Below are 17,072 nucleotides of genomic sequence, written 5' to 3' on the forward strand. Positions count from 1 at the left end.
GTACTAGCTGCGGTGAATCTGATTGGTCCTCAGCCTCTGGCCAATCAGATTGGTGGCTCTATGACGTCACCCAACTCTATATCCCCCTCCCCCCACCGGCTCCCGGACGGAGGGGAAGCGCGGCACGGCCCTCCTGCCCCAGCCACCAACGCTCACTTCCCTCCCCGGCGGGGGGACAGGAAGTGGGCAGGCAGCCTCCGGAAGGACCCCCTTCCTCCTGTAGATGCCCCCGGTAAGATGGTGGCGCACAGCAGACAGGCGGGGGGTGGTATTCAGTCAGGAGAGAAGGGGGAGGGGGAGTCAGGAGAGAGAGGGTGGCGGAGAGAGGGAGTCAGGAGAGAAGGGGGGGAAGCCTGAACAGCTGTGAAGAGGGGGGGGAAGGGAGTTAAGAGGGAGGATGGGGGAGGCAGAACATTACATCACGGGCAACGCCGGGTATATCAGCTAGTATCTACTAAACAGCGCCTCTACTCGAGAAGGATCCTCACATAGGATAACCCCTGCCAAGACAATATGCCCAGCAATACACAATATGGGAAACAGTATTTACTGGGAGGTAATAAACAATGACATCAATAGACATATGTATACCAACCCGCAGAAAATACCCACAGTACTTGGGTGCAGGGGCACCCGTGTCCAGACCCCAATGGCCTTTCCCACCCCCAAGTGTGAGACAGCGCTGCCCACATGAAAGTTGGTGCACTTATGCGGTACCTTCCCGGGCGCGCCAGCCCCCGGGTGTAGATGAATAACAGTAAACGGGCAGTCTGCTCCAACGACGCCTTCCGCCTCAGTGTGGGGTGGTCTCCAGCAAGAGCGTCCCACCATAGATAGTCTCTGAACATAGGTGGTCTAATCCCAGACCACAAGTTATGTGTCACCGCGTGGCGTAGACAGTGTCCCCAATACTGCACAACACAGGAAAAAGTGTCCCTAACTATCGGCTTCGCTATACAGCTGCAGGTGCCTACTGCAAGTCGGGGACTAACCAGGGCCTGCAGGGGAAAGCTGGCCTAGTCCCAGGGCTACTGGCACCCTACCTCCCTCTTCTGTACCCTGCTCCCAACTGCCCTGTTATCACTGTTCTAACTGTTCTAAATGCAGCAGCCCTATAGGCTGCCTTGCAACATTTGGTCTGCAGCCCGAGGCTGCTGGGACTTTTAGTTCCCAGCAGATGTATGGGTGTAATGGCCACCGCTAGCATTATACTGCACATGCACCAGGTGTACAAAGATGGCCGCCACAACTAGATGCTATCTGCAGGCGTGAGCCTTCCCTGCGCATGCGAGTGCACAAACAAAATGGTGGCACCCTCGGCGGAGCACCGGCGACCCGCTCGCCAGCTCACAATCTCCCTGCAGCAACCACACAGCCGTCCCCCTCACGCAGCCTGGAGGTAAGAGGGGGACCTGGCTACAACTGTATAACACAAAAATTATTTTGACTTTTAAAAGGCTAATATACTCTTCTGCCCCTCCTTACATCTCACCCCTAATTCTCATTATACACCGCCCGCTCAATGATGTCTTGTGCAACTAAAACCCTCTCCCGCCTAAAACCTCACTGATATTGAAGGGAAGGGCATTAGAGGTATGGGAACCCATCTTTAAAAAACACACCTCTAACGAAGTATATGGGTACCTCCGTTGTGATACTATACACCCCATACAATCGACCTGTTAAGTGCCTCTGCAAGGGGGCAAATAACACCTACCATTTGGTTACGTTCTTCCTACTCACCCCTTAGTAGATTGTAAGCTTTTTGGGACAGAGACTCATTTTTTTTCAAATGTTACTTTTTTTCTCAAGTGCTTATTTCCATTATGTGAGAGACAGACATTAGGTGAGACACTCCAGCTGGAGCTCGCCTCACAGCGGATCTGGATGCATAAGCAGAGAGGGAATTGCTGGAGGCCCCACGTCGTGGGACCCCGACTGATCCCTTTGTTTCATCTAGCTGCACCTGGGTGCAGGAGTGCCCAGGCAGGTATAAAGTGCACCAATGATTCACAGGGGTAGCTCTACACTTTGGTGTCCTTCCCAATATCAGTCCCACCCGAGTTATTGGTGCCACGACACCCTCAGAACTTTGCGGGACTCACCAAATGTTTGGACATTGGGTGTATACTGTGGGTACATGAGTACCATCGTTGCATGTGTATAGTCCATTGCTGTATTGGTTCCTGTGAGGGGTTATCCCGCCAACACTAGGATCACTCTTAGGTGGAGGCGCTGCACTATAGGAGAAAGCTCACCCCAGGCTCCCAGTGGCGGAGGCTTAGGCCCCGCTCCCTCAGTCAGCGCCTCCGCACTGCAGAAAGGCAGCGCGCTGACAGGCAATTGACTGCTACTTGCGGTCTGTAAGGAGCGGAAGATACAAATTTTCTGCCTCTCGCGCATCACCCCTCCCTCCTCCTGAGCCGGCCAAAAGAGACAGACAGACAGACACAGGGGGAGTGAATCGGAGCAAGGGGGAAATCGGAGCAGAGGGGGGAATCGGATTGGCTGCTGGGATGTCACGTGACGCGACACTGGCCAAAATCACAAGCTCCATGTAGCTCTGGCTGGCTGACGCGTCACAGCACGCAGTCAGCCACGCCGGAAGGAGCTAGCGGGGGCATCTAGAACGGGGGCAAGCAGCTGGTGGCCCGCGCCGGCCACAGCGGGACCAAAACCTTAGGCCTCATGTGAGCAACAGGTTTAGCAGCACGCGTAGTTGCCCTTAGGCATAGGGGAAGGGGGCTACATATGTAAAAGACACTAGTTAACAAGCAGTTTTATCACAAGACCTTAGGTACATATAGTAAACACATTTCAAAGCATTTGGTTACTATGGAGACATTAAAAGCCTACCTATTTATGCACACTTCGTCTAATTTTTAAAAAAAATATTCCTACACTTAAATCTACTTCAGTATACAGTAACACTGATCCAAAGTTAAACTGCCTGTATTTCTTTTATTCATGATCCCATTGCACTTAAATATCCTTCAGTAGATTTCTAGTGCTTAGAGAATTTGCATGTATATAGAGTATATGTCCTGAGTGAGAACCAAGACACTGACTCTCCAATAAAGAACTTGCAATCCTGCGAGTGCTGACTTTCCTTCAACCTTTACCGGATTTTCCTGTCAAGCACTTAGCCAGCGACATCTGGATTCAGGAGTGCTCATCCACACTATAATCTTTTCAAAATAGATTTAAAAACCATCACAACAAAAATGTCATTTCAGTCCCCAGGGGACAAAAAAAAAAAAAAAAAAGTAGTGTGTATTCTTGGTCTATTTTGAAGAGATGACCCGCTTCCAGTGCTAGTTCTTAGGCGGAGATCATAGGTGCGTGCGCACGCCCTGTCTCGTCCACTATAAATCGCAGCCTTAATCTTCAATTGTTGCTTGCTTCAACTTCCCTTTTAAACTGCGCACGGACTGATCCTATGAATCTTTTATTTACTTCAGGTACCAGTGTGCGACACACACACACACACACACACACACACACACACACACACACACACACTAAACTCATCCCTATGGAGATGGTAACCACCGTGAAGTATGTAGAAAAACAGGTTAACCTCTTAAAATTATGAATCAACAAAGAATGGGAGAGAAGGTGGTACACGGCTGACTGGTCTGACTTCATTACATTGCAAGTGGATTAGATCTTTCAAACTGTTCTACATCTGGAGGAGATACAACCGTGTTCCAAAAAGCCTGTGTATTAACTTTTATGAAAAAAATATCCTGCAATAAAAAAAAGACCCTTCTCGCACACAGCTGGTGTGAATCTATGATAACAGCATGGAAACGGTACTGAGGAGCACCCAAAGAGGTCACTGGATATTTCTTCATCCAAATAGCCAGTCTCATTAAAGATTTAAACAAACTGGCTCCTTAACCATTGCTTTGGGGTCAGCGTTCATATCGGCTCTGCTTCACAAATGGGCACCGGGCGTGCACTCCTGCAGCGACTGCTCAAAAAGCTTTCTAGCTCCAAAATGGGGGGTGGGGTGGGAGGAATGTGTACTTACAGTTCGTTTCTTTTCCAAACTTGATTCTTCTGCTGCTTTTTGGTATCTTGAAGGAAAAAATTAAATAATATGAAACAATTAAAATATGAAACCATTAAGGAGAACACAAACCAAGGATGTAACCGGCGAGGCGGTCAATATATGAAACATTGATAGGCGGTAATGCAGTTGTAATGGAGAACATTCAAACGTTAAAAAATAAATAAATCGTCCTACATTTGTATGTGATGCTACGGTGTTATTGCTTGTCCACATGGGGTCTCACTCACCAGAAGACGACAGACTACCAGTGAGATAAAGAGGGACAAAGACTACGCAGAAAATATCTGTATCAGTAATCATAAGCATGTATACATATATTTACCACTAACCCTCATCATGCTTTTGACCACTGCCAGCGTCATGTTATTTACTCAAACACTGCCCCATTGCTTTATTTGCTTTATTTGCAACCGATCCCTCAAGATCCGGCGAGTGAGATGCTGCATTACCAATAAGAAGTTGAACCAATTCCTACACTGGCATCCAAACATAAAACGCTACACCACAGCTTGATGCTCTTTTCACCCACTTTCATTTACATGGTCTACCCAGATCAGCGATTAAATGTAAAACCTCAATGCTTCATCCTCTTCAAACTGGAAGTTAGGCACCTTGTTCCTGCTACTTTATGTGCTCCACCGTGAGCGATAAATGAAGTGTTTTAACTGCTCAGTGGACTCCAGGCGCTTTACAGAACATTCCTCCTCAACACTTCTTTCCCAAGCTAAAATATTTCCATGACTAGAGCTAGCACTACACATTGACTGAACCGCTCAACCGTGATCTATAACAGTTGTAACGCTTGTTCCATCTGGTCTGACCCACCCAATCTCACATTGGCCCCTGTGGTCTATCCAGCCCTCATTACATGTTCGTGTCTGGTGGTGCATCTGCAGGCAACAGGACTCCTGAGTCTCTCGCATGATGGTATTCGGGGATGTCAAGCCAGACAGGCAGCTGAGGTAGTGGGTGCGAGTCCTACCTATATCATGTGCAGCGCCTCCACCTCATCAGGATCTATGCGTCCGCAGGTAGATGGTCCTGATGAGGAACTCCTTCTTGGTGGTGAGGGCCCCTGGAGAGTAATTGCAGACTCGCACCATGGGGTTCTCGTTGAACAAGCCATCTTTATTGTGCGTGGTGATAAGGGCCAGCTGCCCCTCACAGTCATTGCTTCAGCCGCACATTGCTCCGCGCTCCCCTTTAAAAGGTACGCCCTCCCAATGGAGTGGGATCCCCTCTCCCTCGCAGGGAGATCACCCCTGTGCCAGGTCCCTGGACACAGTTGGCCTTCTCTGGCTGGATATATATCGGTGCCACTAGTTACTGCACTAGTGGGCACCTTTGAACTTGCTGCTTCACCTTCACCTTGTAACATCAACCCGCAGCAACCACAACGCACTAACTTTTGGCAGTGCAGTGCCTTATATACCTCAGGAGGCAGGCACATCTCTGATGTCACTAATCATGGACTCAGAGCATGTAGCCACTCCCATCCATACATAGGGCACCTCACCAGGGTGTGAGGGCAAACCTCCATGATTACTGCTGGCATTCCTGTAACTTACCAGGTTTTGCTGCCAGCAGGAGAGATGACTGTAGACATTGTTATGCATGGCTACATAGTAACTATAAAAAGGAAGGAAACACACACACACACACACACACACACACACACACGAGAAGTAGAAAAATGACTAAGTATGTCTAGGAATACCATATATCCATCAGATGGTTGTCACAATAGACAAATAGCCTAAAAGGCTCAATAATTGAGACCCTCATGAGTGTTCTCCACATAAACCAATAAAAGAAAAGTGTATTACATCATTAGAAATATCTACAGTAGTGAATAAACATTTAGTGAAAAATATTAAAATCCCCAGTGGTGGGAAGGCATCTCGGCTCAGTTCATAATATACCAGAGGCTCAGTATAGCAAAATTGCTGGTTAGCCAGAATAATATCATGTAACCGGCGGTTATAAAACCAAACTGTAAATATTCCTTTTATTTATTCCTAGACACTTATTTTTGTACTTTTCCACTGAGTGCATCTACTAGGAACCTTTTGTGATCGTTGGGACACAAACGGAACTACTCAGTCCCAATTTTCTAACCTCCCTTCCCTCTTGTAAAAGGCAACATGCATAATATAACCTTAAAAAAAAAAAAATCATACAGAAAGATCCTTTGCTGTATACAAGTTTTTAAATAGACCGATGCAATTGCTCAAAAGATAAAAATAAAGGAAGTGACGATAGAAAATAACCTTTGGTAACAGATACAAATAAAAAGACGTTCAGACATTTGCAGGTATGAAGTTATAACCATTATTTCTTTCAACTGCAGCTTATACAATTTCAACAGCAGGGAATAAAATAATAAAATGTAATCTAAACCAGTATTACAATTGTACATGCTACCAAGCTAAATTAGGTAATAGAATCAAGAAATATAAAATAAAATTAACCCCTTTACTTCCATGGAAGCCTACTACACTGAAATAAGCCATTGAATTCAGCAATGTGGTGACAGTTAACTTATCTGTACAATCAGGCCCCACTAATCTTAACGGGAGTGGTCAGGACAGGATGCTACCTGCCTTTATGTACTATGAAAGGAGAGCAGCCTTTCCTTATCAGTAAACTAATCTTTACAGACAATGCAGAGGCTCAGTACACTGAAAACAGTCACCCACTGCATTGCTGGAAAGGCTTTGGGTGCACAGGTGATGAAACTCGTGTCACAAAATAGTTTAACATGATGCACAAAATAATATGTTCCAGTTACTTCCCAAGCCTTGTACAAGGACCTCCCAGGTCCAACATTTCCTCTAAAAAACAGAAGCCAAGTGACTTGCCCCAGATAACAAGAAGATGGCTCAAGGAGACCTCTCCTCTCTAAAACCTCTTAGGCAATCTGGAAAACTGACCTACGCGGGCCAAAAGTATCAAACACCTGTTATTTTACTCCAGTCTCAAATGTTATCACAACCTGCAATGATTAGTCTTCTCTATCTCTTTCAGCAAAAAGTGTAGTACAATTACAGAAAACCAACACAACAGCAGTTGTTAAACTTACTTGGAGAAACGTTCCATAATAGAGCTGTTCTTGGACTTCACAAGGGAGAGCTCTCTTGCGGTGACTCTTACGGACTGGGAGTTCCATTGACCCCTCTTAAAAGGAGATGCATCCATCTTCAACACCTATCGAGTAAATATTTAGCAAGATATTAACCTCTGTGAAACATGCAACAAATGATGAAGCCTTTTGCTGACAGCAGCTCCTTGTCAAGTTATTCATTTGTAGAACAGCAGACAAACCTGGCACACAGACATGCACAGAATACCACCAACGCTGTTAGGGTGAGGTCTCACAAAGAGCAGGGGTTATTTATTAAACTGTGATAGTACTGAGCAGGGCATCAACGCATGGAAAATTCCATTGACTTCAATGGAAGTTTTAATGCAACAGTGCCCCAATCGGTACTACTGTAGTCTAATGAATAACCCTCCGTATGAAACGGGCAATTCGATAGAACAGCAAGACATTAAGCTCAGAAGCTGGAGTAATGGCCATTTTCCAATCGGGCTTGGGTGAGAGAACTTAAATTATGTATAGGGCAGCTGTATAATATGTGGATAGAATACCTGTGATAAAATAATTCAGAAATGCATAGACACGAACAAAAACTGAAGACCAAAGTTATCATCAATACCTACTCAAGACCTTTTCGCTAATAAAAAAAGGTCAGGGTTTATAGGTAGTGGTACAACTCAAGTTGCAAAGGATCATATAGATGCAGGGTTCGCTCCGTAAGTGCTATACAAGATATTGAGTTACATGGCACTAATACCGAGGTCCAGTAATGCAAATTGATCCTAACATTATGAAACACCCCAAATTGTCAGATACAATTGACCAGGCAGTACTGTATATTATTTTGACTACGGATAAATACAACCATTGCACAGAACTTTCCCACCCACACTAGTACCAATGCTGCAGGGTGGAAGCAGAGGACAGAGAAGTTGTACCACTCCAACATTGGCGTAGCCAAACTCTCAGGCAAAAAAAACCTGTCCCTGTACCCCCCCCCCCCCTGCAGTAGAAGGTACAGTGGCAGGGGCGATGGCAGTCTGTGTGGAGAGGGCAGGGCTGTTGACAGCGTTTTCGACTGAGACCTCCCATGTTGGCAACCCCGTTTATCCCCCACCACTCAATTTTACATTGTGGGTCAATAGCACAGGATCCTCCAAGGATCAGACTCACGCCGGAAGTTGGGTCCAACGTCCGTATCTGCCATGAAGCTCCAAATCCCCTGGAATAGGTTTATCCCCAGAGGACCACATGGGCAACCTCAAATGCTGTCTGATCCATGGGCTAGCCACTCCCAATTAAAGCCTGGTCCCCAGTGGCCGCTGCAGTGCGCGTGGACCACTTCAGCACTCCATGGGGCAGGCCCCAGTGGCCGCGCAAAGCGCTGTGACGCATACGCTGTCAGGGAAGACAAGAATGTTGTCTTCCCGTGCTCGGCAGGCAGCCAATGGAAGTGCAGATATGCCCCCACCCCCTGTCATGGCTGTGCCCCCCGCACATCCTATAGCTCCCCTACAGACAGCAGCTGTAATCTATGCGTGCGCCGCTAGGCGCGCATGCAGCAGCAAATACCGAGGCCGTAGCCTTAGGCCTCAGCGGCGCTGAGTGGGCGGGGGTCACGCTGGCCGCGATGAAACATTGCGGCAATGTGTGTGGCCAGCGCAGCACTTACCAAGCAAGCCAGTTAGAATTTGCCGTGAGCAGTTCACCCAATGAGGGCAAACAAGCTCGGTGACGTCTTGGCCGCACCCCCCCCCCCCCCCGACATGCCCACGCATCGCCTGGCCGAGCTGGGTGTGCAGCTAACGAGTGCCAGCTCCCTGCCTGGCAGCAGCCTTAGCGTTCACAATGCAGCCCCAGCCGTAAGCAGAGCTCCGGATGCGCTCAGACATTCCTAAATTACAAGACTTGACAACACCCCTGACCTACATTTAAAAAAAAAAATCAAACATGTCAACCAATAAGAAAGCAGATCAGCCTGTTACAAAATGAAAAAAACAGGACATTTGGACTTTTGGCCTAGCTCCCACATGCGAGAGGTCACGTTTGTACTATGGGAGAAGCACGGGGTCAAACCGTGACTAAAAACACACAAAGATAAGGAGTATAGCCACTAGAAGGGCACCATCTATTTGGCACCAACACAAAACACACAACAGGGAAAGAAAGTAACCTACAGCCATAAAGAGAGAGACAAACCCGTCACACCCCAATGACTACAAAAGCTTTCCCGAGATTAGTGCTCATTCTTTTATAATTTGTCATCGGTGCAAAAGCACCTATTCCTTCCATAGAGTAACATCATAACCTCACTTTAAACTCTCTGCTGATAGTTTCCTACAAGAACACTACTGCCGTAAACCTTCATCACAAAAAGGTGCAGTCCTATGTAACAAATTGGAGCGGCAATAACGTGAGAGATATAAAAACATGTCCCGACACATTAATGGGTTTGCCATAATGCACAAATCTTTCCCTTTGCAAACGTGCAGCCTAAGCAGCATAACAAAAACCAAAGAACATGAAGTCTACACTGGTTTAGTGAGGGGGTCAATGCAGTACAACAAGCTGAAGCTTAAATCAAACCACAGTTATGCAATTGCTACAAAATGTACAAAATAAATAAATGAATAATTCTTTTACCGAGAAAAGCTCGTCATCAGACAGGGGAAGGAGGGCAATTTGTACATGGGGAACAATGGAAGTGAAACGTACTGCAATTGCACGGCAACACAACAGGCACATTTTCAAAAGGTGTGTTTTTTTTTTTAACAATGCAACTACCTTCCATAAACTAATCTTACCGCACCAATAGCAAATATTCTGGGGGGTTTTATTCTATGGCAATTACACATTTTATTTCTTAGTGGCACCTGATTGAGGGGATGTTTGTCAATCAAATGTGTCATACCCTCAGCACACCCTCATAATAAGAGACACTAAATATTAATGGAGGCTCTGAACACAGAAGGGAGCCCGAGTCTTAGCTCACCAGGTTTACTGACCAACTACAAAGTGATCTAAAAATCCTTGTCAGAGATATAGATAAATAAAAAGGGACGCCTGTTTGGGGGGCTCATAACCCCTTCATTGTAGTTGAAGGCAGAAATGCTGCAGAACAGAACAGTTACAGACCTAAAAGTCATGCAGTGGTGCTGCATAAATAAAGCAAGTTACTTAGAGGAGACAAATGGCAAGGTTACAGAGGAATGCCTACATCTGCAGCTTGGCTCCTTCACCCCTTCGATATTGGGTCACAGAGGTCCTCTGGAATTTCTGAATTCCCTGTGGTTTATGAACCTCTATGGCAGAAAGTATGATGAGTAATGCCAACATTGGGGTGGTTTATCAGATCCCGAGTAGTTTGGACATGGTCCTAGTCGCCTGGACTTGTAATGAGGGGTTTGTGTTGCACCCCCAATTTGTACAGGTATTTCCACCATGGACATAACCGTTGTTGGAGGTAGATCCCATGGAAAGATCCTTCCCCACAAACTTAACTTTGGAGATGGGTGAACACCACTGAAATAAGAGCCAAGCTAATAGTAGTTTCACACAATATCTTAATATATAAAATCGAATGGTTAGTGCTATCTGCAGTGAATCTGATTGGTCCTCAGCCTCTGGCCAATCAGATTGGAGGGTCTGACGTCACCCAACTGCCACTCTCTTCCCCCTCGGCCACACACACACACACACACACACCTCTCTCTCTCTCAGCGCTCATGTCTCCCTCCCTCCTGGCGCTCCCGGCGCTCATCTCTACCTCCCGGCGCTCATCTCTACCTCCCGGCGCTCATCTCTACCTCCCGGCGCTCATCTCTACCTCCCGGCGCTCATCTCATCTCTCCCTCCCGGCGCTCATCTCATCTCTCCCTCCCGGCGCTCCGCTCATCTCTCCCTCCCGGCGCTCCGCTCATCTCTCCCTCCCGGCGCTCCGCTCATCTCTCCCTCCCGGCGCTCCGCTCATCTCTCCCTCCCGGCGCTCCGCTCATCTCTCCCTCCCGGCGCTCCGCTCATCTCTCCCTCCCGGCGCTCCGCTCATCTCTCCCTCCCGGCGCTCCGCTCATCTCTCCCTCCCGGCGCTCCGCTCATCTCTCCCTCCCGGCGCTCCGCTCATCTCTCCCTCCCGGCGCTCCGCTCATCTCTCCCTCCCGGCGCTCCGCTCATCTCTCCCTCCCGGCGCTCCGCTCATCTCTCCCTCCCGGCGCTCCGCTCATCTCTCCCTCCCGGCGCTCCGCTCATCTCTCCCTCCCGGCGCTCCGCTCATCTCTCCCTCCCGGCGCTCCGCTCATCTCTCCCTCCCGGCGCTCCGCTCATCTCTCCCTCCCGGCGCTCCGCTCACCTCTTCCTCCCGGCGCTCCGCTCACCTCTCCCTCCCGGCGCTCCGCTCACCTCTCCCTCCCGGCGCTCCACTCTCCCTCCCGGCGCTCCACTCACCTCTCCCTCCCTCCCGGTGCTCCACTCACCTCTCCCTCCCGGCGCTCTGCTCATCTCCCTCCCCGGCGGGGGAACAGGCCGTGGCCAGGCAGGCTGCAGCTACCTCGCGGCGACGAAGATGGCGGGGCCCGGAAGGACCCCCTTCCTCCCTCGCGGCGCCGGCTCCGCTCACCTCTCCCTCCCGGCGCCGGCTCCGCTCACCTCTCCCTCCCGGCGCTGGCTCCGCTCACCTCTCCCTCCCGGCGCTGGCTCCGCTCACCTCTCCCTCCCGGCGCTGGCTCCGCTCACCTCTCCCTCCCGGCGCTCCGCTCACCTCTCCCTCCCGGCACTCCGCTCACCTCTCCCTCCCGGCGCTCCGCTCACCTCTCCCTCCCGGCGCTCCGCTCACCTCTCCCTCCCGGCGCTCCGCTCACCTCCCTCCCCGGCAGGGGAACAGGCAGTGGCCAGGCAGGCTGCAGCTGCCTCGCGGCGACTGAGATGGTGGCACCCGGAAGGACCCCCTTCCTCCCTCGCGGCGCCGAGTGAGAAGATGGCGGCGCCCGGAAGTAGAGGTAGGTGTCGCGTGTGTGTCGCTCTCCCACCTCCCAGAGCACGCTCTCTACGGATAAACATCCCCGAGGAGCAGGAGGAGGGCGGAAGGGAGTTAATACCTCCTTTGTGCCACCGGGAGTCGGCGGAGGCCATGAGGGGGAGAGAACCAGTGGCAGCCCGAGGAGCGCGGCATGCTGGCAGGTGAGGAAATGCAGGGGGACGAATCCATGCCTTTGATGCCCCCCCCCTGCCTTTCACGCCCCCCCCTGCCTTTCACACGCCCCCCCAGCCTTTCACGCCCCCCCAGCCTTTCACGCCCCCCCTGCCCCAGCCTTTCACGCCCCCCACCTGCCCCAGCCTTTCACGCCCCCCCCTGCCCCAGCCTTTCACGCCCCCCACCTGCCCCAGCCTTTCACGCCCCCCCCTGCCCCAGCCTTTCACGCCCCCCCTGCCCCAGCCTTTCACGCCCCCCCCCTGCCCCAGCCTTTCACGCCCCCCCTGCTCCAGCCTTTCACGCCCCCCCTGCCCCAGCCTTTCACGCCCCCCCCCTGCCCCAGCCTTTCACGCCCCCCCCCTGCCCCAGCCTTTCACGCCCCCCCCCTGCCCCAGCCTTTCACGCCCCCCCTGCCCCAGCCTTTCACACCCCCCTGCCCCAGCCTTTCACGCCCCCCCTGCCCCAGCCTTTCACGCCCCCCCTGCCCCAGCCTTTCACGCCCCCCCTGCCCCAGCCTTTCACGCCCCCCCTGCCCCAGCCTTTCACGCCCCCCCTGCCTTTCACACCTCCCGCCTTTCACACACCCCCCTGCCTTTCACGCCGCACCCCCCTTTGCCTTTCACGCCGCACCCCCCTTTGCCTTTCACGCCGCACCCCCCTTTGCCTTTCACGCCGCACCCCCCTTTGCCTTTAAAGCCCCCCCTCCCCTGCCTTTAAAGCCCCCCCTCCCCTGCCTTTAAAGCCCCCCCTCCCCTGCCTTTAAAGCCCCCCCTCCCCTGCCTTTAAAGCCCCCCCCATCCCTGCCTTTAAAGCGCCCCCTCCCTTGCCTCCGGGCAACGCCTGTTATATCAGCTAGTAGGCAATAAAAATATATTTGACATTTTATGCTGAAACCAGGAAAGCATATGTTTCCCGTTGGATGTGTCACTGTTCCCAGTGCTCTGAAGCACTACCTTACAAATAATATGCTTAGGTGTTCTGGCAGCTTTTAGAGTGGGGAACATAATGATTTACACAATTTATGCAAGTGTGACATTAAATTAAGGATTTATTCAAATTCATATTTACCCATCTTTATTACATTTAAACTTTAAGCCATTTTTTGTCGAAGTTTAAGATTAAAATTAGACTATGCTTTTCAAAAAGTCAGAAAAATGTAATCAATCTCCATACCTATTTAAATACACAATGTAGCCACCATTACCTGAAGCCCACCATGTACAAAACATAACTAATATTCTATCCCCCTTTCACAACCAAACTCACCCGCTCTGTCAATAATGCCACAATCTCATCAACATCAAGCCACTGTCTAGGGGTCATCCATGACTGATCGCGCCTTCATTCATCACATTCAGGCCCTCACCAAGTCCTGCCCTCTGCACCACTGAAATATCGCCAGGATATGTATGCCCTTTTCTCACTTCTAATGCAACTACAATTCCAATTCACTCCCTGTTATCCCACCTTGACTACTGCAACCTTCTAGTTGGCATTCCCCTTTTCAACCTATCCCAACTTAAATCCATCCAAAATGCTGCTGCCAGACTCATCTACATCACTCACCCCTTCACTATGCAAATCCCTACTTGCTTCCCATATCCTCTAATCAAAATGTAAAGCCCTTGCTTTCTGACTTACAAAGCTCCCCCTCCTTACATCCATGAAACCTTACCTTTTCAAGGACGTCTATCTGGCATAGCCACAACATCCAACTTTATTGGGACCAGATGTGTGGCTGGACCAGTCGCCAAGCTAACACCCATAAACCTTAATGGGATCAGATGCAGATGGACTATACTCTATTCCACAATGAGCAGCCACTTGACCTTGTTTCAACATTGGCCCTCATTCCCTTTACGATTGTAAGATCCCACTCGGGGCCGTCATCTTTTGCTCTTATTTGATATGCATTATACATTTCTGTACCCCCATCATACCGTGCTGCAGAATAAATTGGCACTACAGAAATAAAAAACTACTGTATAATAATTCATTGCTCTGGGGAAAAAAAAAATACGTCACTTGAGAAAAAAAAAATATATATATATTAAAAAGATCACTTGTGAGCACATTCACAGGCCTGCAACTCGGCCTTTCACCATTATCAACTAGCACAGCGCTTCCACTGCAGCAAGGAATTCTGGGAAATGACAAGCAAATAAGCACACCGTGTCACCGTTTGACTGAAATCCATTTTTACATAGAACCCTTATAAGCTAATGCTCGCTGTTAAAGGCAGGGTTGCAGATCTGTCTAAGGCCGAGTCCATAGAAGGACAGGCCGCTCTGAGCCGTGCGGACGCTCCGCGCTGAGCCCCTGCAGCGCGGAGCAGCGTCAAGGCGCCGTGACGTCGGCGCCATGACGTCGCGGGCGATTGGCCCAGCAACATCACTGCCCCGCCTCCCTCAGACTCCCCCCACTTCCGATCGCAACCGCTGGCTCGCCTGCATGGGCATGAAATCACGCAGATATCAGCAGGCGAGCCTCAGCGCGGCTCCGAACTCCTCACCCCTCTATGGCCCCAGCCCAAGACATGTGAATGTGCTCACCAGTGATCTTACTTGCTATATGCCATACGTGGAGGTGTCTTGTCACCATTTTCACCCACAACTATAAAAAATATATATAATATATATGTGTACACACACACACACACACACACACACACACCACACACACACCACACACACACACAACACACACACCACACACACACACCTCTTCACTCCCCAGAACCCGCTCCTTGAATCTCTCGCTCCCTCTCACCGACTCGTCTCTCCCGTTCCCTGGCTGATTCCGGCTGTCGGTGTCTCTCGCTGTGGCTCGGTGTATCCCGCAGTCTCTCGGTGTATCCCGCAGTCTCTCGGTGTATCCCGCAGTCTCTCGGTGTATCCCGCAGTCTCTCGGTGTATCTCTGTGTGCCTCACTCGCACCTGCTGCCGCCCCGCTCTCTCCTGCACCTGCAGCCCCCGCCCAGCATGTAACGTCACCAGACAGAGCGCAGGGAGCGCCGGCTTTAAAACAGCAGAGACTGCACAGCGCCGCCTGGGGGAGGAGGCGAGCAGCGCAGCCTGTGACTCACCGCACGGCCACCTGGGGACATTTTGCCCTGACGTCACAGTAACTCTCCCTCACTTCCCCACTCATGTCAGCGAATCTCCCGTGACTCACTCAGGAAGTCTGCTCATGTGCGCTCCAGGGTGTGAGAGAAAGTTACCTTTCTGTATGACTAAATCTGCCCTCAATTCACTGGAGTGCACGCCTGGACTATACCAGACTTATGTGAATGGGCCAGCAGCACATTGTACAATACAAGTGCTGCATTTGTATTTTTTTGATCTCACTTTTTTTGCGGGTACTTGGAGGTTGGCATCTGTGGTGCCCGCGTGGCATTTATCTGGCATTGCAAAGGTTGGGACGCTCTTGTCAAATTGGCTTAACGTCACATGATTTGTGCCCGCCTCAAGCCTCGCCGTGTGTTTCTGTATCCCGCAGTCACTATCTCTGTGCTGGTGTCACGGGATCTCTGTCCCTCTCTGAGAAAATAGTGTGTTCAAATTGATTCCAATATCCCTCTAAAAAAAATAAATTATATATTTAATATATAAATAGGGGAAATGTATATTATTGTTCTCTCCAACTAGCTCATAAGATGTTCCTCCAATCATTGGGCTGAGAAAATGCTGGCACATTCACAACAAGAGTTACTCACATGAGACCCCGAAAAGCTGTCACTGGAATTAGTTCAATTTCCAAGGAGTGATTTCTTTCCCCTTTGAAGCAGCAGTACAGGCAGTTGTATGTATGCATGTATCTTTATATAGCATGTACAGTGTACTCCACGCTTTACAAAAGAGACAATACAGTACAGGGAATTATAATACAATAAGTGCAACAAGCAAAATCAAGTCAAGTCAAATCCCTGCCCCGGAGAGCTTACAATCTAAGCGGTATAAGGCAGTTTACAAAATAATAAAAAATATTTTTGAACTTCTCACCACGTTTTGATCTAAGGCTGCGTCCCCGCTAGCGCTGAGCGGGCGGCGCTTGCCGAGTTTACTTTGTGGAATGTGGATCTCGCGCTCATGCGCGGGCACGCACGCTCTCTCAAGCTAGGGCACTTGGGAAGTTAAAAAAAGTGTGTGTTTGAAGCGCGCTCAATAGGCCCCCCATGCACCCTCCCCCGCGCACGCTCGCAAAATTCGCAGGACACCCGTGCTCATGCTTGGAGAGTTGGTGACGTCACCACTCAAGCATGAGCGCGGTCAGCGCCAGCGGGGCCGCAGCCTTAGGCTGTGACTACACTGCAATGTAAATAGGGTTAAATAGATTAAATCCCTCATTTCTTAAATAATGCATGTGATTTCACACAAATAAGTCAGCTCGTTGGTCTCTGGAACTGGTTAAAGTTTAATGATGTAAACAAGGTTTTAGTTTTTCGAAATGTTACTGGTCTGTACTAGCGTTAAAACGGTCCCCTGCCACCCTCCCTCCTCTCTCCCTTTCTCCTGTGCCCTTTGGAATGCTCGCTCCCTCTCTAACAAGTTCCTCTCTGTGCATGACTTCTTTCTCTCTCACTCCCTGCTTCTCTTTGCTATAACTGAGACCTGGCTCACTCAGTCTGACTCTGCTCTGGAAGCTGCCCTCTCCTACGGTGGCCTTTCCTTCTCCCACACTCCGCGCCCTGATGGCAGGGGTGGAGGCGT

General features: G+C 50.0%; 1 protein-coding gene across 5 annotated transcripts in view; it reads right to left on the reverse strand.

The window, feature by feature from the left end:
* The window catches only part of LIMA1 (LIM domain and actin binding 1), a 37,334-nt gene extending 21,988 nt beyond the window's left edge, over nt 1–15,346 (reverse strand). For 2 of the 5 annotated variants that reach the window (XM_075591921.1, XM_075591915.1), the window contains exons 1-3: nt 15,133–15,346; nt 7,161–7,285; nt 4,037–4,082 (exon numbers count right to left, since the gene is read on the reverse strand). In XM_075591921.1, the coding sequence (XP_075448036.1) occupies nt 4,037–4,082; nt 7,161–7,276 (162 nt within the window). In that variant the 5' untranslated portion in view covers nt 7,277–7,285; nt 15,133–15,346. Of the gene's footprint in view, nt 1–4,036; nt 4,083–7,160; nt 7,286–8,850; nt 8,873–15,084; nt 15,107–15,132 lie in introns of those variants that run through there. The other 3 variants (XM_075591918.1, XM_075591917.1, XM_075591919.1) reach the window with 3 other exon arrangements.
* Nucleotides 15,347–17,072: the final 1,726 nt, after the last annotated feature.

The sequence above is a fragment of the Ascaphus truei genome, chromosome 3 (genome assembly GCF_040206685.1).
Source record: "Ascaphus truei isolate aAscTru1 chromosome 3, aAscTru1.hap1, whole genome shotgun sequence".
Taxonomy (NCBI): domain Eukaryota; kingdom Metazoa; phylum Chordata; class Amphibia; order Anura; family Ascaphidae; genus Ascaphus; species Ascaphus truei.